At 41.7% G+C, this 20,086-nt stretch overlaps 1 protein-coding gene and 1 long non-coding RNA gene across 2 annotated transcripts in view; one reads left to right on the plus strand and one right to left on the minus strand.

Moving 5' to 3' along the window:
- Positions 1 to 4,104: 4,104 nt before the first annotated feature.
- On the plus strand, positions 4,105 to 8,427 carry LOC136427370 (uncharacterized). Its single transcript, XR_010754409.1, has 3 exons — positions 4,105 to 4,214; positions 6,221 to 6,430; positions 6,926 to 8,427. It is a non-coding gene; the product is annotated as an uncharacterized lncRNA (long non-coding RNA).
- Positions 8,428 to 10,153: 1,726 nt separating this feature from the next.
- Positions 10,154 to 20,086, minus strand: part of LOC136426805 (focadhesin-like) — a 52,771-nt gene continuing 42,838 nt past the window's right edge. The window contains exons 37-41 of the mRNA XM_066415528.1: positions 19,216 to 19,328; positions 17,620 to 17,722; positions 16,824 to 16,933; positions 15,853 to 15,925; positions 10,154 to 10,554 (exon numbers count right to left, since the gene is read on the minus strand). Coding sequence (XP_066271625.1) covers positions 10,463 to 10,554; positions 15,853 to 15,925; positions 16,824 to 16,933; positions 17,620 to 17,722; positions 19,216 to 19,328 — 491 coding nt within the window. The 3' untranslated portion in view covers positions 10,154 to 10,462. The remainder of the gene's footprint in view (positions 10,555 to 15,852; positions 15,926 to 16,823; positions 16,934 to 17,619; positions 17,723 to 19,215; positions 19,329 to 20,086) is intronic.

The following is a 20,086-nucleotide window of genomic DNA, read 5'->3' on the forward strand; positions in this document are numbered from 1 at the left end:
ACCCTCTGCATAATCTTCTCCGCGAAGGTAATAAAGGCACTTTTTCTGAAGAACACATCTCCAAGAGTTTGTCCTACTTTGACAAGAACAAGAGATGCTATAAGAAGTTAAACTATGCAACAGATTATAACATCATACTACTATTACTAGTATCACTAGTAGATTATATCCAATATAGACATATGTATCTACAGACTATATAATTATGAAATATAACAAAGTCTATACCTGTCTCAAAGTGCAAATTTCTATCCTAACTTGCAATATTATGACATAAAACAACGTTCGTATTTATACAGTGTCTTTGTATCTTTTTCTCGCGTCTATATTCAGTTCAGTAAAACCCGAGTCTTGTCGTTTGTCATGTCTTGAGTTATGGCAGAAGCCTTGCCGTCGTCTGGTGGATCAAGAAGTCTCTACATAACGTCCTTACTTGGTCGCTGATTAGCGCTCGTAATGGTGAGACGATCGAAACAAGTTTTGTTTCACTGCAGACAAAGCGGAATGTAATTTGGTAGCACAGGGATTTCCCCTTGCCTGTCGCAATCCCAACAAATACAACTTTACTCTCCAGACATGCTAGAATGGCATCTAGTTGAGTCTCAGCCAAATGTCAGCCGATAGTTGTTTTGGGTAACCAAAGCAACAATGTAACACGTAACCTGATTGGTTGATAGCTTCCCAGCGTTCTTTGCGCGCTGCTTCCGATGAGGGGAAGCAGGTGACGTAGCTATAACCATATGCAGCGGTCCATTTTACCAGGGCCGCTTACGCTACGTAGCGATGTAACGTCGAGCGATAGGCGGTCCTGGTTTACGAGGGTGATTGTTTTATAAAACACACCTTGTGTAATTCCCCATATTAAGCAGAATTCTGTAAAAAGTAGGCTGATTATTAGGTATGCATTGATACATAATCTAGTGGAAAATAACACCACCCTCTGGAGTTTAGGACTCCAGGTGGAAAAGTATGAGAATTCATTTCGTCTCTTCCTGACTTTTCCTGTGTCATGGACCTGTGCCAACGCATCAACTAAATGCAACACTTTATCCTTCCTGGTAGAAATGTAAAGATAGACCTCTCTTGGATGTCTATCCTGTAGCGATGATGACATCAATGACGTCGTAGATGGGACCGCAAGCCAAATGCAGAGGCGCAGACGTGCCCACACACCGGGCACATGACCATGTGAAGGTAAACATTCTGCATTTGCTCGCAAATGTTGCCCCTCTAGTATCAATATCAATTCCAGGGCTATTCTTACACTGAGATAATGACATCAACTTGTATCAGGTTTACACCATTATATATTATCGCTATAGATAAAATTTGAAGACAATATGCTTTCTTCTTGACAAGTTGGGAAGTGTACATCATCATCTGCAAGCGTGTAATCTTCAGGAATGTAAGACTCGGAATAATAACTGACACTTACCCGCTTGACGGGAACGGACTTGCGCCTACTCTTCTTTGGGGATGACGTCCCAGCTCCATGTGCAGTCTTGAACTGTGAAAAGTTTATGGAAATTAATGTCAGGGCTTGAAATTCATTTTTGGAAATAGGTGTTTGAAAGAATTTGGGGTGCACCACATAAAATAAAGTTGAATGTCAGCAAAACATAACTACAAAGCTTAACGCTCTTAAAGAACAATCTGTAATTCTATAGCTAACTTCAAAATCTTAAACAAGTAATACATCACATAAAGTACAACAAAAGGTTATATAGTATCTTCTGATAGTTACACAATACATTTCAAGAATATTCTGTACACTATTACTAAGGTATCGTATAGTACCTTTACCTGATAGCCTTTGAAAATATCCAGGTGCACCCAGTCAAAAATTAGGTGCACAGGTACAATTTTGGGTGCACACAGGTGCACATGCACCCACTATTTGAGCCCTGAATGTCATACATATGTATGTTTTTGAGCTTGTGTAAACTTATTCCAGTGCCCCAGTTTTCAACCATCTACCCCCCCCCCCCAACATGCACTGTCTCTGCTCACTCCTTACCTTAAAAAAGGAAAGTGATCTTGAACCAGTCTAGCTCAAATGAATTCAATGAAGTAATCTTCCACCAGTCGTGAAAAAAAAAGACAGACGCTACATGTATGTACAGTATTTACAGGTTCATTGTACCGGGGAAATTCCCCTGGCTCTTTTCGACAAGCACAATGACAGTGGACCAAGGCTTAACGTCCCGTCCTAAGGACTGCGACCCTTTCCAGCAGCGTGCATGTCGGGTGAGCGACACAGCCGGGATCGAACCCAGGGCTTCTAGTTCCAGAAGCAAGATCGCTAACCACTGGACAATGCACGCTACCCCCTTCCCTTCCTCACTAGATATTGCAAATATTTTCTCCTACTTAAATAAGTAACGATAGATCCATTTTGCAAAGATGAAATACAAACTTACATGTACATCTTAAAAGAGCTGTAGGGGAAAATACAAATTACCTGATTTCCAAGGGATTTTAAAACATTGTATTATTTCTATTATTTGTATTGTACTAAACTTAGTCTTAGGTATAGAGCCTTGCTTGACAAAATGGACATCTGAACAAAAAAAGTATTCCTCAAGTAAAGATGGACTATTCCAGACGAAGAGCAAATGCAAAACGCAGTAACTGTTACATCATACATGTAAATGGAACCGTGATATTTTTCTTATTGTTGAATTCAATTTTCAAAACTTCTCAGTGTTCTCACCAGGCCAGGGGCCCCCGATGCTGTGATCTGGACCCCGATGCCTTGGTCTCAATGAGCTATGGGGTGTTTCTTTCTAGGAAAAACCAAATCATATATCAAAAAGTTCATATTTGGCTTTAGAATGCGGATGTGACAGAGAAAAAACTTAACTACACAAAATGTATCCCTCAAAATGCAGGAAGTAAGAGTCTTATTTCGGTTATGAATTTCAAAATTTTGTGCAGGAAGATGACAGACTCCCAACCGTTATTTAACGGTCTTTAGCGGCCCGCGAAAAGTTGGCCTTCTGTGAAAAATCCTGGTGAGAACACTCGGATGCTCGTCGGGAGCTCCTCGGTTTATTTACGGTGGTGGGAGCGATGCCCGCCCGCCCGCCCAAACAAATTAGCCCGCCCGTGGTTGTGTTTACGGGGTTGGCTTTTATCAGCCGAAACTACGGTGGCTGCGAAACTCTATATGGCAACTAAGAAGACATTCTGACAGGTAAATATAGCAGACTGGGCACGGTAAAACAGACCTAAGCCGACCCGTAGAGACTGTGACCAGGCTAGTAGTAGTACATCGACCGTTACACCTGAAACGTTTCATCAAACTTCTGTGAATATATCAAGGGCCAAACTTCTGTGATTTCTGTGCCATGTCCATATTTTTAGAGTTTATGAGTAAATGTTTGATAAAGTTGGCACTAGTATCGGCCTGATCCTCCCCACACAGCATTATGCACCTTAGACATCAAATTATTATGTTACAATACCGGCCGGTGTATACGCCTAAAAATGGCGGTTATACCGGCTATAACATTATACTGGCTATGTGAAAACCTTAGATGTTGGAGACAATCTTATCGCCCCGAAAGAACATTTGAAAAGGGAACATACCTGCCGACAGGCCTTCTCCAGCTCATCACTGAAGGAAAACATCTCGAATATTAAAGCAAGCGAATATATATAGCGTTACAAGCGTTAGCAACAAAATACACACGACCGTTCTCGGTGAGTGAAACTGTCAACTGTGGACAACTTTCAAACTTCGGAAACTATGTCCCGACATGCATTGCGCTCATTATACTTTTTGTACGTTGATGATGTCATAATTAGACATCCAGTTGGCAAGATACACCAAAAATAATTACTCAAGCAACTGGATATTTTTTTTTAATTTTCAAAATTTTATCCAGTTGCTTGATTAGTTTTTTTTAGCATGCATTATGCTAATGAAGTCATCTCCAAGCAGATGTTAGGGTTTAGAATCATAACGTTTTCTGATCTATTGTTTTTTTCTTCTTCTGACATGTGGCACTCTACCCTCAATAGAAATATTATTAGAAAGAAAACAACAGCAGATAATACAATAAATGTTTGAATATTTGGATACAACGATTTGAATATTTCCCGACATGCCGATGCAACTTCCGGTCTGACGGGCTAGCTACACAGGCGAACGACTTGGAAGACAGATTTCCTTGATAGACGTGACTGGAATAGTGAAAGGAATTTCTAAGGTTCGTACCTCAGAAAAATAAGACGTTTGGGCTGCCAGTTCTTCCATGAAATGTTATGATACCGTAAATTTGAGGTAAGGTGATTAATTTCAGAAAAAAGTAACGTAAACAAAACAAATGATGCAATAAGCCAATGTAGGAGCGTCCAATATGAGGAGTTGGGAGGGGGGCGTGTGATAGTACCATTTTCTTTTTGTAAGTTGATATGATTTGGCTTTCTTTGTACGAATTTTGACTGCCATTCTTTGGAGCAACTATCTGAAATATATTAAGTATCACTGCATATTCAGCACCAAGGACAGGATCAGCAGGGTCGGACGAGGTTATAAAAATTCCATTGCCCATAAAAATCTATTCGTTAGCATGATCAGACAAAAAACATGCCAAGATTCAAGGAGAACGTAAATGGTGGGACCAGATAAAGCTTTGCTTGTGGAGCAAGACACTTTTTTTCAGAATCCTTGGGGAATTGCTGTTATAATGTTTAGGCCACAGCAAGTAAATTTTCTGGATGACGTGCACTCAGTGCACGCATTGATTTTTGCCCAATTTTGAAATAAAAAACAAGAACTTTTTCACCCTAACTCGGCCTAAGCAATGGTCAATATACCAAAAATGGGGCAAAATGACCTGACGTTTGTCAGTTCCAACGAAAAAAGGTTCTAGCTACCATAACATTTGCACAGTTTGGAATGTTGAAAAATTCGTACAAAAGTGTTGTGTATGCAAGCTGTAAAAAGATTACACCGTAGCTGTTTTCATAGGTGATATGATATCTCAGAAATTACCCCTATCTTGACAGACTTGTGGAACAAGTCATTAATCTCGTAACCTTTTTTGGGTGTGCGCTGATCAGGTTTCCCCAAGCAGATATTAGGAGAAGTGTCGTCCTTTGTTTAACTGCTTTAAACCACCTGGTGTTTGATGCCTGGTTCTTGATCTTGATTGGGTACTGGACAACACCCCTCGTGTTGGGGTAAAGCGCCCAGGGGTGTGTGATGCGCTGTTATTGTCCTCGCAGGTTCAGGAGACCAGCCTCCTTGAACTTGGGAGGATTGGCCGTGTATTTGACGTCCTGAGGTAGTGAATTCCAGTCTCTCACAATTTAAGGGGAAAATGAGTATCTATAATCCTTATATAAATTTTGGTAGAGCCTTATATAAATTTTGATTTGAGTGTCGCGATTGTCGCGGGGCAGGCATCAAATGACTTTCGACCGGTAGGGCTATCTTGTGGTGTCTTGCTTTCTGCAGTAATGTGGATCTATTTGCTGTCCTTCTATTCTTTAAAGTATCCCACCTCAAATTGGAGTGTAGTATGAGTTTGTGACAAATCTGGCCGCTCTTTTCTGAACAGCTTCTAGCTTAGAAACATGCTCTTTGTGGTGAGGGTCCCAGGCAGTGCTGGAGTACTCTAGATGAGGTCTAACAAGACTTGTATATGCATTTATCTTAACCAATTTAGGACAGGAGTAAAGATTCTGTTTCACAAAACGTTTCACAAAACGTTCCAATTAAGGACTCCAAGCAGATGTTAGGATGTGGCTTCCTACATGCACTGCATGTAACTGCCTGTATCTGAGATGGAGAGGAATATCGATAGATATCACTTATGCAAATGAAGACTTATTTTGCATAATTGATAAGAATAGACTTCTTCCATTGTGACAAATATGGGAATTTCATTATTGTGGCATTTGGAAGTCAAGTGAAGTTGAACATTATTAGATATAAATCATGCACAGTGTTTGAAAAACCGTGCCAGCAGTCTGCAGTTTGCAGAAGGATTTTCCAGATTGCAGAAGAAAAATTAAGCAACCTGCAATTTTGCAGAATAAAAAAAAATCAGGCTTGAGATTCAATGGTTCTCAACTTAGCGAAATGAATATTTCAAAGAGAATAACTGAACACAGGAATTATGTATTTCTATGATACTGTATTCAGCATGCAGGTATGGATTTTGTAATTTTTTATGGAATTCCAGATGTGTGTCATTTGTTTCTCCAGTTACAGTGAGACCTGTGGGACTTAACCCTCCCAACATGACTGAGCCTTTGGGGAAGATGGGGCCTATCTTGCCAGGAGACTCCGGGTCTAAGGCCTCTTGGACCTCTGGTTTCTTGCTAGAAGTCCTTTGGTCCGTAGGGCCGATCTATCCAAACCTTGCAGAACCACCTGAACGTCCTCAGACGAACATTCGGGGCAAGTCAGATAAAGGTAAGGCTACCACTTACCCTGTGTTCTGATGTTTCAAGATGTGATTTCACCTACTGGAAATGCATTTAAGTTAGCGTGGTTTTTATTTTGCCCTGAGGTGAAAATGGGGTGTTCGCGGTGGTTGTAAGTTTGCGGCAGCACTATAGTCACATATTGCTGCAGTATTGGACAAAAATGTTTGTGCTGGTTTTAAGTTTGCGGTGAAACGGTCCCCACAAAACCACGAACATAAAACCACCGCGAACGTTTCTGCATTTCCAGTACATAGGAAGGTAACCCGAATATTCATGGTGTAAACAGTGGGGTCTATACCTTTCAACAGTTTTCGTCTTTGTAAACCGATGAGTGTACTGTAATACACACAAACATACATCGATCACAAAATGAAAAGTCAGATATAGGCTATACCATATTCCAATGAAATACAATTATCGTATGTTACATACAATTTTGATCAGGTACTATATATCCCTGTGTCTGTTATATTTTCCACAGTGTCTTGCCCATGAAGTTATATGGAATTCCGTGGCATCTGCTAAAAGCTGTTCAAAATAAAGCTGAGCTTCAGAGAAGCGGCCGTGACCTGTCGTACAGGCGGTGGTACCCGCGCCATGCCCCGAGACGCCCGGATCAACGACTTCCTCATCTCCTTGTATTGTTACTAAGTAGTACTGCGTATCAGTACTGTGTACCGGTACTGTACCATAACAGTTGATTAGGTACAGGTCCAAAAAGTTAAGAGAAACATGTGTTAATTTTTCAAATTGTTCAGGTTCCAGACCTGTACCTAAACCTCTGTACCTGTACCTGTACCTGATGTTATGTTTAGGTACGCAGCACTATTACTAAGCCAAGGATTGTCCAGCTTGAGAGTTACTTGTGGGTGGCCTCCACCACCAACATTATGAATCAAGAAGAAATGTTTTGTGTGGGAGGTTTTAATCACCAGGGACAGGAATTTTTGGCTATATGTGGATAGTGTTCAGCACCAAGGACAGGAATGTCTAGCTTGTCGTGGATAGAGTTCAGAAACAAAAATGCTTGGCTACATGTACATGTGAAAAGTATTCAGCACCAAGGACAGGAATGTTTGGCTAAGTGTGGATAGTGTTCAGCACCAAGGACAGGAATGTTTAGCTTGTTGTGGATAAAGTTCAGAAACAAAAATGTTTGGCTACATGTGGAAAGTGTTCAGCACCAAGGACAGGAATGTTTGGCTAAGTGTGGATGGTGTTCAGCACCAAGGACAGGAATGTTTGACTATATTTGAAAGGTGTCCAGCGCCAAGGATAGGAATGTCTGGCTGTGTGGATGGTGGGTTGATATTTCTTGAGTTGGGAAGTACAACTCATAGGGTGGGTCTCAACCAAACAAGGGGCTACTTGACCGTTCTCAAGATTGGGTTCATTATCTTGATTTTAATTGGGTCCATGCCTGGGTAGGCAAAAGGTGTTACATCGGCAAGGACGACTTACCTTTTTTTATTAATATACCAAGTCATTCCTGGTAAAGAATTTATGGCTTGATCATTTATTAGACCGTGCCTTTTGTTCCAAAATAATTTTGAATAGAGATTCTGAAAAACATTCTATCGATGGTAACTTCGTTAATTTTAACATTATGATTCTTCAACGATCGGTACTAAATTGGTGAACTCGGTAGACGAAAGGTATGTAAAAGCTGGAATTGAAAGTGTCAAATTAGTAAGCCATGTTGTGGATGTAGGATGAGTCTGTAAAGATTATCCCACTGTGATGGAGAAATGACATTAATGATGCCTTGGGTAGGTGTAGAGTGTTAATCAGAATGATATTCAGTTATGTATATGAATATAGAATTTATTACATGTTCAATTGGGGACTTGTGGAGCTATTGGCATGTTACATACTTAGTTACGCACCATATAATGATGTAAAGATACGATGTGAAGTAACGGAAACATTATGTAACGTTACAGTGATTTTTAAAATCAATAAAGAAAAGGTATTTTTATGAAATAGTTCATCTTCGGCTTTACTGGCTACTGACTTTGGATAAAGAGATTTACATTTATGTCATACCAGGGCTGCAAAATTGTTCAATAAGGGTGTTCTGCATCGTGTGATAATTTAAGTTATGTCAAAAATTTAAATACTGAATTAGGACATTGAATTCCAGCTGCTACAAGTTTTTGTTCAGGACACCAAATTTTCTCAATTTCTGGAGCATTTTGTATTCATTTCATTTATTGCCTTGAAATGTGTGTTTTCCAGGTTGGGTATGACATACATGTCTTATCGTTTTACAAATTTAATAGGATTTATATGTGGATGTGCAAAGTGACCATATACAGGAAATGTAAACTCGACCACTTCCATTGGTGAAATGCAAACGAAACGTATTCAATTTACGGCCTAATATCCCATTGTATTTCAGAGAAATGTCTTAAATATTGCAATTATTTGTTTTACATGGTAGCAATGTCTAATTCAAGGTCATATAAGCCTCAAAATTTCAAACCCCTTTGACAGTTTTTAAGGGTTTCCCCATCCCCAAAATAGAGAATAGAGATTTGAGTTTAGCAGTAGCTTCTCTGTCACTTTTCTTGATACGCCATCATACGGCTATGAGTGGTACTGCAGATTAGGCTCCATTAGGCAAAACCTGCTACGCAGCATTTCCAAAGCTGCTAGAGGGCCAAACCTATACCACTCCCTCTCTGGCCCCAAAGCTATCTACGATTTAAAAACAGGGCCATGGCATGTTCAAAACACGAGATCTTCAAACAGGAAGTTCTGCTGTAGCACGGTAACAAGCCGCAAGGTGGCCTACAATCTAATAATTTTCCAGGTCTTTCTACTCACATACTAAATATCAAAACAATCTAAGCTGGCCTTGGCGAGATATGCTGGTCTTCTACATGCACACATACTTACGCATACACACATGCATATGTAAGGAAAATAGCAGAGAGAGGTCGTCCGATGGAAAGTGAAGACAGACTCCAGTTGTTGCCGTGGTCGAGAAACGATCTTTATTCCAAACTCACATGTTCTCCCCTCTCTATTCCTCGAGCCGGTCTGTCTTTTTTAACATACTGTGTTCCTAATTTTATACGTTTCTCAACATCTTCAAGATTAGTCACACAGGATGTGGTAAAGGAGTAGCAGTCTCAGGGGCAATGGCGAGCCTAGTGCCGTCTTGCACAGCCTTGTACAGGATTAGTCATACACACGTGTCATGCACCGAGTGCATTTCTCAGAAAGCTAGGGGAGTCCTCTACTTACGGACAGATTTCAATATGCAATATATTACACATACACACAAACATACAAATGCTACCGAAAATATAACATTCTTGACGAAGGTAAATATTGCTTCTGCTATAACACCTTCTTGTTTGTGGATCAAAAGCATCACCTAACAATGTTGAAAAGAACTGCAAAAGTTCGGAGTAATATGTTGTGTCATCCTGTTGAAAATACTTTGCTGTGGACGTTCAGCATTTTAGAAATAAACTTAAACTATACAAATGATAGACAAACTCCCGAGGTGTGACCAAGAGAACTACATCGTAAAATCTACACAGTGCATAGCTTCTCACATGATATTCTATCCCGAACAGACTAGACTGTTAAGACTAAAGCTTCGTTGACGGTAGAAAAATGAAGTTCCATCGAGAATTGCCAGGCGACACTCTTAATCCATAAAGATAACTGTGATAAAAGAAGAAAATCTACAGCGTAAGCCTTGCTCAAAATATTTTATTTCAACAAAGTGGGGAAGCCATTAGCATTGCTTCACAGTGCTGTAAGCACAAATGCACAAAATTCCAAAAACTGTTTCTAGAATGATGAATTAACTCTATGTGTGACCAAAGTTCACATTAAGGAGTGCTGAATTTAACAGTTACATAATGAATTTATTACAAGACCAGTACACGACATTCACTTTTTTTAAACAATGGACGTGATTTGTTTATACCAATTTTTCAACCTCGAATCTATGGTTTTATACTTTTGAATGCAAGTGCATCATGTCTATCGCAAAAGATCACAACTCGACTGCAGACAACATCTGGTATGCTCTTGTCCAGACTGAAGGCTTCTTGAATACAGTTGTATGGCGTAAGGCCAGCACAGACCCTGCAGGAAGTAAACATGGGAACAATCAGCATCTTGACTTCAAACAGTTATGACAGTATGTTTTATTACAAACAGCTGATAATGAAATTAATGTATAAAAATACTTCCACTGCACCGCCATATAGTTGGTTATGTTAGATTTATGTTAATGATGACAGTTAGATGACATCATGTTAGGATCACGTGTTCACGGTGTCCGGCACTCGACCTCCATCTTGAGTCCGCCACGGTTGTGTGTAATAAAGCTCCCGAGTTGATCCTTGCGTCCGAGTCGCTCGCTAGTGCGTATCGCGCCCTTGGCCACTTTATGGCGTGGTGGCACCGCTGTGGGATCACTGGACCCGCGAAGACCCGTCGACCGCAAAAAGAAAACCAAGGAATCGGAGCGTCCGGATCGCCACTTTTCAACCGGAGCAAGACACCGCGCATGGCGTAAACCGGGAAATCTAACTTCTTTGACAGCTTGGAGGGTACTGCCTGGTCAACACGTCATCCCTGGACCCCAAACTTCGCCACACCCAAACAGAAAGGTCTATGGAGCGAAGGAAGACACAGGGAGTCGACCAGAACGACCTTATCGGCAACCAGAAGACATTTCCTCCCCCAGTTCTGCGGTCCCTAGGCTGTCCCATGTGGGTGACAAGAGCTCGAGGCGCCGCCATATTGTAACATTGCTCAAAGTTGAGCCAACTCTGTTTTCGTTCGAGAAAAATACCGCTGAGTCCTTACTCCAATCATCTCCTGAACTCGCAGCAGGAAGGCAAGTACTTTGTTGATTGATCTGACCAGTAATACGATTACATTTGGATTCGATCTTCCGTTGTGTGCTTGCCGTAATTTCCAGCAACAACAAACAATAGCGCCGAGATGACCTAGTTATAGGGACTCGAAGCCGCCGTCTAGAAGTTCAATCCTCAGAACAGGGACGGATTTCTAGCGGGCGAAGAAGCCCCACATTCCCAAAAAAATTACCAGAAGTTTTGATTGTATCCGTGACTCCAAGTACTTCACGCATATCCCGTTTATTCAGTAATTATGTTACCCTCAGCGAAGAAGGAGCAATGGCGGGGAAGGAAAACAACATCCGGGACCTGGCGTTCCAACAACAACAACTTCAACCAAAACCCCAGCCCTCTACAAGATCCTGACAGGCGCTGGAGAACCCAAGATCTCCCCCGGCGCCCGAAGAACCAAGAACCAAAAAGGGACAAGAAGATCTGCCCGATTTGTGAACAAGCGGGCCGGCAAGTTTTCGATCACTTCCTCAGTGCGTGTCCGTACTTGCCCGACGAGGACAAAGAGAGGAGTTTTGCGCGCCACGTGGGCGCCCCTCCCCAGCAAGAATCCGGACGCGGAGTGAAAGCAAGTGCTTCACCGAACCTTGAAGCCTTCCACAAGGGAGCGGCGGTCAAGATACTCCTGGATTCGGGGGCAGAGTCGAGCATGATTCGTGCCGATGAAGCGCGGCGCTTGGGGTTGTACATTACTCCCAACAACACAGATCTTACTCCAATCCAAGCAGTTGGGCGGCGACTTTCTGCCGTAGGTGAGTGCTGTACCACGTTCTACAAGAAGAAAGTAGCCCTTCAGTTTGATGCGATCGTAGTGGAAGACCTCGTCGATCCGATTATAGCCGGAAGCCCCTTCCTTGAGTCCAACGGTTTAATGATAAACTTCAGTAAACATTATATTCACCTCCCTGATGGATCCATCTTTGATTATTCTACATCTACCACACAAGCCCAGCCACGTATTCATAGCATTTCGTACAGCAAAAATCGTACGCAACACAACCTAGCACGCTCTAGAAGGGCAGCTAGCTGTTCCAGTGTACAAGTTCAAGAGCCCAAGGTCATGCACCTGCTACATACCACTCCCATAGTTAATGTTGTGACCAACCCTGCGGTGACTGAACAACAAACAAACACAAGGTCACTGGTCCACGCCCTAGGGCACCTGTCACCTGCTGCAAAGGCTGACACACTACCGGTGAAGGTAAAACACCTGTCACCATCAGCAGACGCTGACACACTACCGGTGAAGGAAAAAAACCTGCCACCATCAGCAGATGCCAACAGACAGGTGAAGGGAGAAAACCAGCCATCACCAGCATCAGCAGATGTCAACAGACAGGTGAAGGGAGAAACCCAGCCTTCACCAGCATCAGCAGATGCCAACAGACAAGTGAAGGGGGAAACCCAGCCATCACCAACATCAGCAGATGTCAACAGACAGGTGAATGGAGAAACCCAGCCCTCACCAGCATCAGCAGATGTCAACAGACACGTGAAGGGAGAAACCCAGCCTTCACCAGCATCAGCAGATGCCAACAGACAGGTGAAGGGAGAAACCCAGCCTTCACCAGTATCAGCAGATGCCAACAGACAGGTGAATGGAGAAACCCAGCCCTCACCAGCATCAGCAGATGCCAACAGACAGGTGAAGGGAGAAACCCAGCCTTCACCAGTATCAGCAGATGCCAACAGACAGGTGAAGGGAGAAACCCAGCCTTCACCAGCATCAGCAGATGCCAACGGACAGGTGAAGGGAGAAACCCAGCCTTCACCAGCATCAGCAGATGCCAACAGACAGGTGAAGGGAGAAAACAAGCCATCACCAGCATCAGCAGATGCCAACAGACAAGTGAAGGGGGAAACCCAGCCATCACCAGTGCCATTACATCAGTGCTCCCCAACAGAAGGTGAAGCTGAAACAAAACAGACTGTGGTAGTTTATCAGCATTCACCCACACAAGGGATTACCAGCACACCACAGGTGAAGGAAGGCCAACATTCAAACACGGATGCTGACACACTTCGGGTGAGCGAGGAATGCAAGACCTTGCCACCCTTCCCCAACACACTGCAGATACAGGAAAAATGTCAGAGCTCCCCAAAAGCAGCCGCACTCTTGGACACACTACAGGTGCAGCTGCTATACCAGAGCCCACGTGACTGTCCTCCTGCTCCACCTGACCATCTAGACCGTCAACACCCACGTGGCCATCCTCTACCGACTCGTGCACCTGACCTTCCAGGTTACCACCACCCAGTAGTTCGGCCCCCGCCTGAACCACCCCCAAGACTGTTAAGTCAAAACCTAGGTCACCTCAGAACTCACCCACAGAACTTTATTTCATAGCAAAATGCACCATTGAAGGGGACACAACTAGAATTAGAAATAATTTTTTACAGAATTTTATTGAAACAATGTTTACAACATGTACGTATGTGATTATCACAATTCCTTTGAACCAAGATGAGTAAGACAGACCACAGAGCCTTTTATTCCATAGTTTAACCCTCTTGGAGAAGAAACATAGGTTAGAAAGACGAAACACTTAGTCACTCCAATTACAGATATTCTTCTAGCTCCAATGTTTACTATTTTCTTAATGCAGTCTATTAGTTGATATTAGTCATATGTTAACTTTATCGCCTTTATCTGTAATGAAAAAGAAAGGTAGAAATGTAATTAAGAGAAACATTGTCGTCCTTAGGCGTAACAGGACGTGTAGAAAGGTAATAGCACATGTTATCATCCCCACTGCATATGTAATAGACATATCATTGTTCCTATTGGTAACAGGAAGGATCGATAAGTGATTAAGACATGTTATCACCCATACATGTAATAGGATGGGTAGATATGATAATTAAGACACTTTCTTATCCATACATGTAACAGGAATGATCAAAATGCAGTTAAGACACGTCATCATCCGTATATGTAATAGGAAGGGTAGAAGAGAAAGAATTATTACACAATTGTTCATACATGTAACAGGAAGGATCAAAATGTAATTAAGACATGTTACCGTCCTTACATGGAATAGGAAGGGTAGGAAAATTATCAAGACACATTATTATCCATATATGTAACAGGAAGGATCGAAAAGTAGTTAAGACATATTATCTTCCTTACAAGGATAGAACAAATAGAGGAGACACGTTATCGCCCTTACATATGACGGGAAGGGCAGGAAAGTAGTTCAGATTCATATCGTCTATATAAATTATGTAACAGGAAGAGTAGAAAAGTAGTTAAGTTATGTTATCATCCTTATGTTCAACAGAAAAGGCAGAAAAGTAGAAGAGAAAAGTAGTAGAGAAACGTTTTCGTCCCATATGTAAGTCGTTAAAACATTTGGTCATCCTTACATGTTACAGGAAGGACTAGTATATTCCGTGATCCATATTCAGTCGTAAATGAGAGTTTCATGTTATTACCACTTCAAGTTTTGAAAAGAGAGAAAAAGGGAATCACGCCATATAGTTGGTTATGTTAGATTTATGTTAATGATGACAGTTAGATGACATCATGTTAGGATCACGTGTTCACGGTGTCCGGCACTCGACCTCCATCTTGAGTCCGCCACGGTTGTGTGTAATAAAGCTCCCGAGTTGATCCTTGCGTCCGAGTCGCTCGCTAGTGCGTATCGCGCCCTTGGCCACTTTATGGCGCACAACAAGCTTAAGGATATTACTGAGTTTCAAAGGCCAATCGAATACATTTACTGTTAAAAAAAAAAACTTTTATCAATGACTACAAAAATCACAGAAAGCAGGCAAACATGGTGTAACTGCATTTACAGTTAAAGGCAACCAGAGTATTTTATGAGACTTAAAAACTGGAAATATTCTAGTTGCTGTAATCTTTATGAACTTGACATTTAATGCTACTGTTTACCACATTTGTGTTCGGATCTCCTATCAAAAGTGTGCAGAAACGGCACAAAAATAATCTACATGGTGATCTTTTAGTTTCACGCGCCTAGTGTAAATACTGTAGATACTATAGCCTTGCCCACCTCCGCCAAAACGTAGAAATACAAATTAAAACATAAAAATGCAAATGTTTAACGGACATGCAGTCACTCTCTCATTGGTCGAACCGCTAATTGTGATGGGCAGCCAGGATCAGTCTATTAGGGCTTGGATTTTCTATCAGTTCTCACCACACAACAACATCGTATCTTCGCTCATTTAATTTCGATATGTAATGGTATTGAAACTTACTATGTGTAGGAATGACTAGAAATTTGAGTTTTGGAATTCAAGTTTCAAGCCTCATAAAATGCTCTGGATGCCTTTAATTTCGTGGTAGGATGAAAATGGAGTGTTTGCAGGGGTTCTAAGTTTGCAGTTGAAACAAAGGGGTGGGTGGGCAGGATACAGAACAAGCATTTCTGCAGTGGTTTCAAGTTCGTGATGAAGAGGTCACTGCAAAGACAGCAAACATTTCCACATTGACAGTACTTGGTCTAAGATTGTTGATAACAGTGACAGTTGTGATTACCCATCAGTGCTGTCTTGTACTTGTCAGGAAGATCCACGGGAGCCTGGTACATCTCCATCAGCCAATCAACAAGCTGCAAACAGTAAGAAAGACTGGGTCAAAGTTCATGCCCATAATACTCTTGACTAGTAGCTGCATGGTACATTCACTCACTATCACTCACTCACTCACTCACTCACTCACTCACTCACTCACTCACTCACTCACTCACTCACTCACTCACTCACTCACTCACTCACAATACTAGTGAATTCCAAAATGGGGCATCATGTAATTCAATTTATATATAATGTTAACATGCCTCTATATATAACCACAAACAACAAAAACACATTTCTTGATGCAACAAAAACCATACAAGTGTAAAGTACATTGTTTGTATTGCATACCCGGTAAAAAGGCGTAACACACCAGGTTTGTACTGAAGGGTACAAACTGCATATTATCTGGACAGATTTGTATGATCCACACACACCGGGAAGGACCCCTACTCTTTTCGATAAGTGTGCTGGGTTTTTTAACATGCTTGAGGTGTGGCTCTCCTCAAACACTGGACCTCCATTTGTCCTATCCGAGGGACGTCCCTAACCTAAGCTAGGTACTCATTTTCACCTGAGTACAGTGGGGAAAGTCATGTAAAGTGCCTTTCCCAAGGGCACAATGTCAACAGGACAAATCAGGGAACCCCGGATTTGAACCCGGTATCTCTGGGTTCTGGGGCCAAACACCCTGCCACTTCGCCACCGCGACGCCACATCACTGCTTTTACAAAGAACACAAACAATTAAATATCAATACCCCATTGTATTTGGCTTTGCAGCATATTCCAAAGCTTCCTTTGGTGCTGAACTAAGCCTGGGTACCATCCTCAGTAGTGACCGCTGGCTCTCTGTGGTTAGCATGCAAAAAGACTGAGCCAGCGGTTACTACAGAGGATGGCACCCAGGCTAGTGCTGAACATGATCTTGTACCTTATCCACAACGTGGGTCCATGGCTCTGATGATACCAACTGAAGAATGGCATACGGCAAGACTGGCACGGTCTGCAGCATTCTGCTTTCTGAGGATGCTTCTGCAGTGTCTGGATTTGTACAAAACAGAACAGTTAGCTGCACTGTGAAGGAAATCACATATTTAGCGGACTTGAAAACTTTAAGCATGACCCCAGTGTTGTTGTAGATGATGGTTCTCCCTGGTACTGAAGTGATAGCTGCGGTATAGCTCCAAAATTCAAACTTCACATTTGTGATCATATCCCAAAGTCTTGTCTCCCTGGTTCAATTAGCTTTTTACTTAGCATTCCTTTATCAGGTAATGAGTATGATCTGTCCAATTATGTGGGGTCAAGTATTTACCAGTTGGAAAGAAAATACTAACCAATGACAACTTGTCATTCAACATCATAAGTTGGCACCCAACATTATAAAAATAAAATACAAACAAATTATCAAGTTCAGTGTTGCTATGATTTCTGAATGCAACAATACTACAACTAATGTCAGCCTGGGGAGACTTTGACATCTATTGCACATAGAAAAATACAGTACAAAACACAGAAAAACAGTTCAAAATATCCAGAAAACAATTTAACAGATTATGAGAGTACAATGTTCAAGACTGTTCATTTTCAAGGGTTTGCATTGACTGCATATCAATTGATCATAACACTGTGCTAAAAAACACATGCCAAGAAGAAAGCTCAAATGTGACCCCTTAACATCATCGGGAGGCACTGAGCAACTTAAGGTACATATAAACTGATGATACCTGTTTGACAGCCAGTCCCAGTGACTCCCCACAGTAGGGGCAGACTGACACAGCTCCAACATGTCACAGCAGCACAGAAAACATCAACCAGGAATTGAGTCACCTGATCAAAAAGACAACAGTAAGCAAAGATCTGTAACAAGTTTTCACTGTAATTTCCAACACAAAAATTAGACTTACCCAAATTTTTGACTGAACAACTTACACCAGTCTCTGTCAAGGAATGAACCATCCACCGCTGAGATGACATCACGTTATGCAGATAGCACACAATCCACTGCTCGACAAGTCATGTATGCTATCTGCATAACATGACATAATATCAGCGGTGGATTGCTCATTCCTTGACAAAGACTAGAGTTGTACAGTCGAAAATTAGGGAAATTACAGTGGAAACTTGTTTCAGAAAGATTTCTACCAAGTTGAACACAGATGAGCTAAGCAAAGATTTGTAGCCATCAAGCTGAGTTTTACCCTAAAATTGGTTTGTACCTTAACGCTTCCAAGACTAAGTACATGTATTTAAATCCAACAACTGATAGTCTCCTTCTAGCCTCCGATGGTACTACAATCGGGCTAGTTGCCGATTTCAAATACCTAGGAGGTTACGCTGATAGTGGCCATGACATGAATGTCAGGATAGCTCAGGCATGGAGTGCCCTTCACTCACCACAGAAAATTTTTAAATCTCCGATAAAAAAGCAAACTAAGACGAAAATGTTTCAGGCATGTATAGAAGCAATTCTTTTATATGGCTCAGAATCTTGGGTTTTGAACACGACACGCTCCAGAAAACTCAACGGCACTTACACAAAGATGCTCTGTGTGATTTACAATACACCATAGTGGAAGCACGCTACAAACTATTAGTTATATGGATCATTGCCAAATGTCACCACAGTGGTGAAATGTCGCCGAGTCTCGCGGGTCACGTGGTACGCAGTAGTGAACCAGCGGGAAAGCTTCTGCTTTGGAACCCGGACGCAAAGAGAAGGATTGGTCGACCAATCACAACACTCAAGAAACTCATAGAAACCGAAACTAATTTGGCAGGACAAGAACTCCTCTCTGCAATGAACAACAAGAAGTTCCGGAGAGCAAACTCCACTTGAAACACCTCGTAAGAGGAGGACCGATGATGATGATGATGAAGCTGAGTTTTAAGGAGCTGACCATTGTGATCAGTGAAGAAACTATTATTATTACTGTAACAATAGTAATCAATGTGAAAGCAGCACATGTTTGTGTTGTTATCAGGGCCGTCGTCCAGTTTTAAATTTGTTTCTGTCCCACTCATTGTTTGGGAGCTAACAATATCAATTGTTTTCAAATCTGTCATTTCAAACTTTCAAAACTACATAAAATTTCATAAATTTCATGTCATGAACTTCAGATTTCTTGGATATATGATGTGTTTTTTTGTCCCAACAAGCAAATTTTTGTCAAGAGAAGGACAGACAGAGGGATAGGTCCTGGAGACAGCTCTGGTTGCAATAAAGAGGCTTGTTGCTATATAGAAGCTAGTAAATGTGGCTAGTGAATGTGGCAGGAATGTTGGAGAATCAGGGACACAGACTGGAGTGAGTGAGTACTAACCTTGTTTAGTGCACTCCCTGTTGACTGAGCCTGTAAGAGTGGGATCTTCCCATAGGCAATGTTCCTGCACTGTCCCATCACTTCCAGCAACCACTGGATCCTGGCTGCATCACCTGGGGAAAGGAATGAAAACAAAAAAATAGCAGCTAGGAGGCCCATAAGCAAACTTAACCTTCGTTTTCCCAAACCCTACCCTTCTGCCAAATATCATGACAATCTATATCAACAGCATCAAGTTATGCTGGTGACAAACAAAGGAACACATATAAAAGTTCCAAATGCAGAAACATAGGAGGCCACAAGGACGTCCATTCTCAAATATGACCTTCTTCTCCCCGGCCCCTACCCATCTAGTACTAAAAATCATGAACATCCACTTACAGCTTCTCGAGTTATTCTGTCTACATCTATAGCCACTCCATCACAGCAAAAGTGAAAACATAACCTTCTTGGCAAAGGTAATCTGAACTGGCTTGTTACATATTGTGCAACTCCACTGTTCAGGACTGCTAAAATCAATTCAACCAGAACTGGGAGTACTAGGAGTAAGGTTTTCCATAACAATGCTAAACACACAGTAGTATAATATGTATTGGCAAGAAATTTCTTAAAGGCATTATCAAGAGCATTTTATGGGGCTAGAAAAAACCCTCAAATTTCTAGTCATTCCTACACAGAGTAAGTTTCAATAACACTATACTATCACATATCGACATTAAAGGAGCAAAGATACGATGTCGTTGTGTGGTGAGAGAGAAAATTCAAGCCCTAATAGACTGATCCTGACCGTCCATCACAATTAGTGGTTTGAGCAATGAGAGAGTGACTGCATGTCCGTCAAATATTTGTATCTATATGTTTTAATTTTGCA

The sequence above is a fragment of the Branchiostoma lanceolatum genome, chromosome 2, assembly GCF_035083965.1.
Source record: "Branchiostoma lanceolatum isolate klBraLanc5 chromosome 2, klBraLanc5.hap2, whole genome shotgun sequence".
NCBI lineage: Eukaryota > Metazoa > Chordata > Leptocardii > Amphioxiformes > Branchiostomatidae > Branchiostoma > Branchiostoma lanceolatum.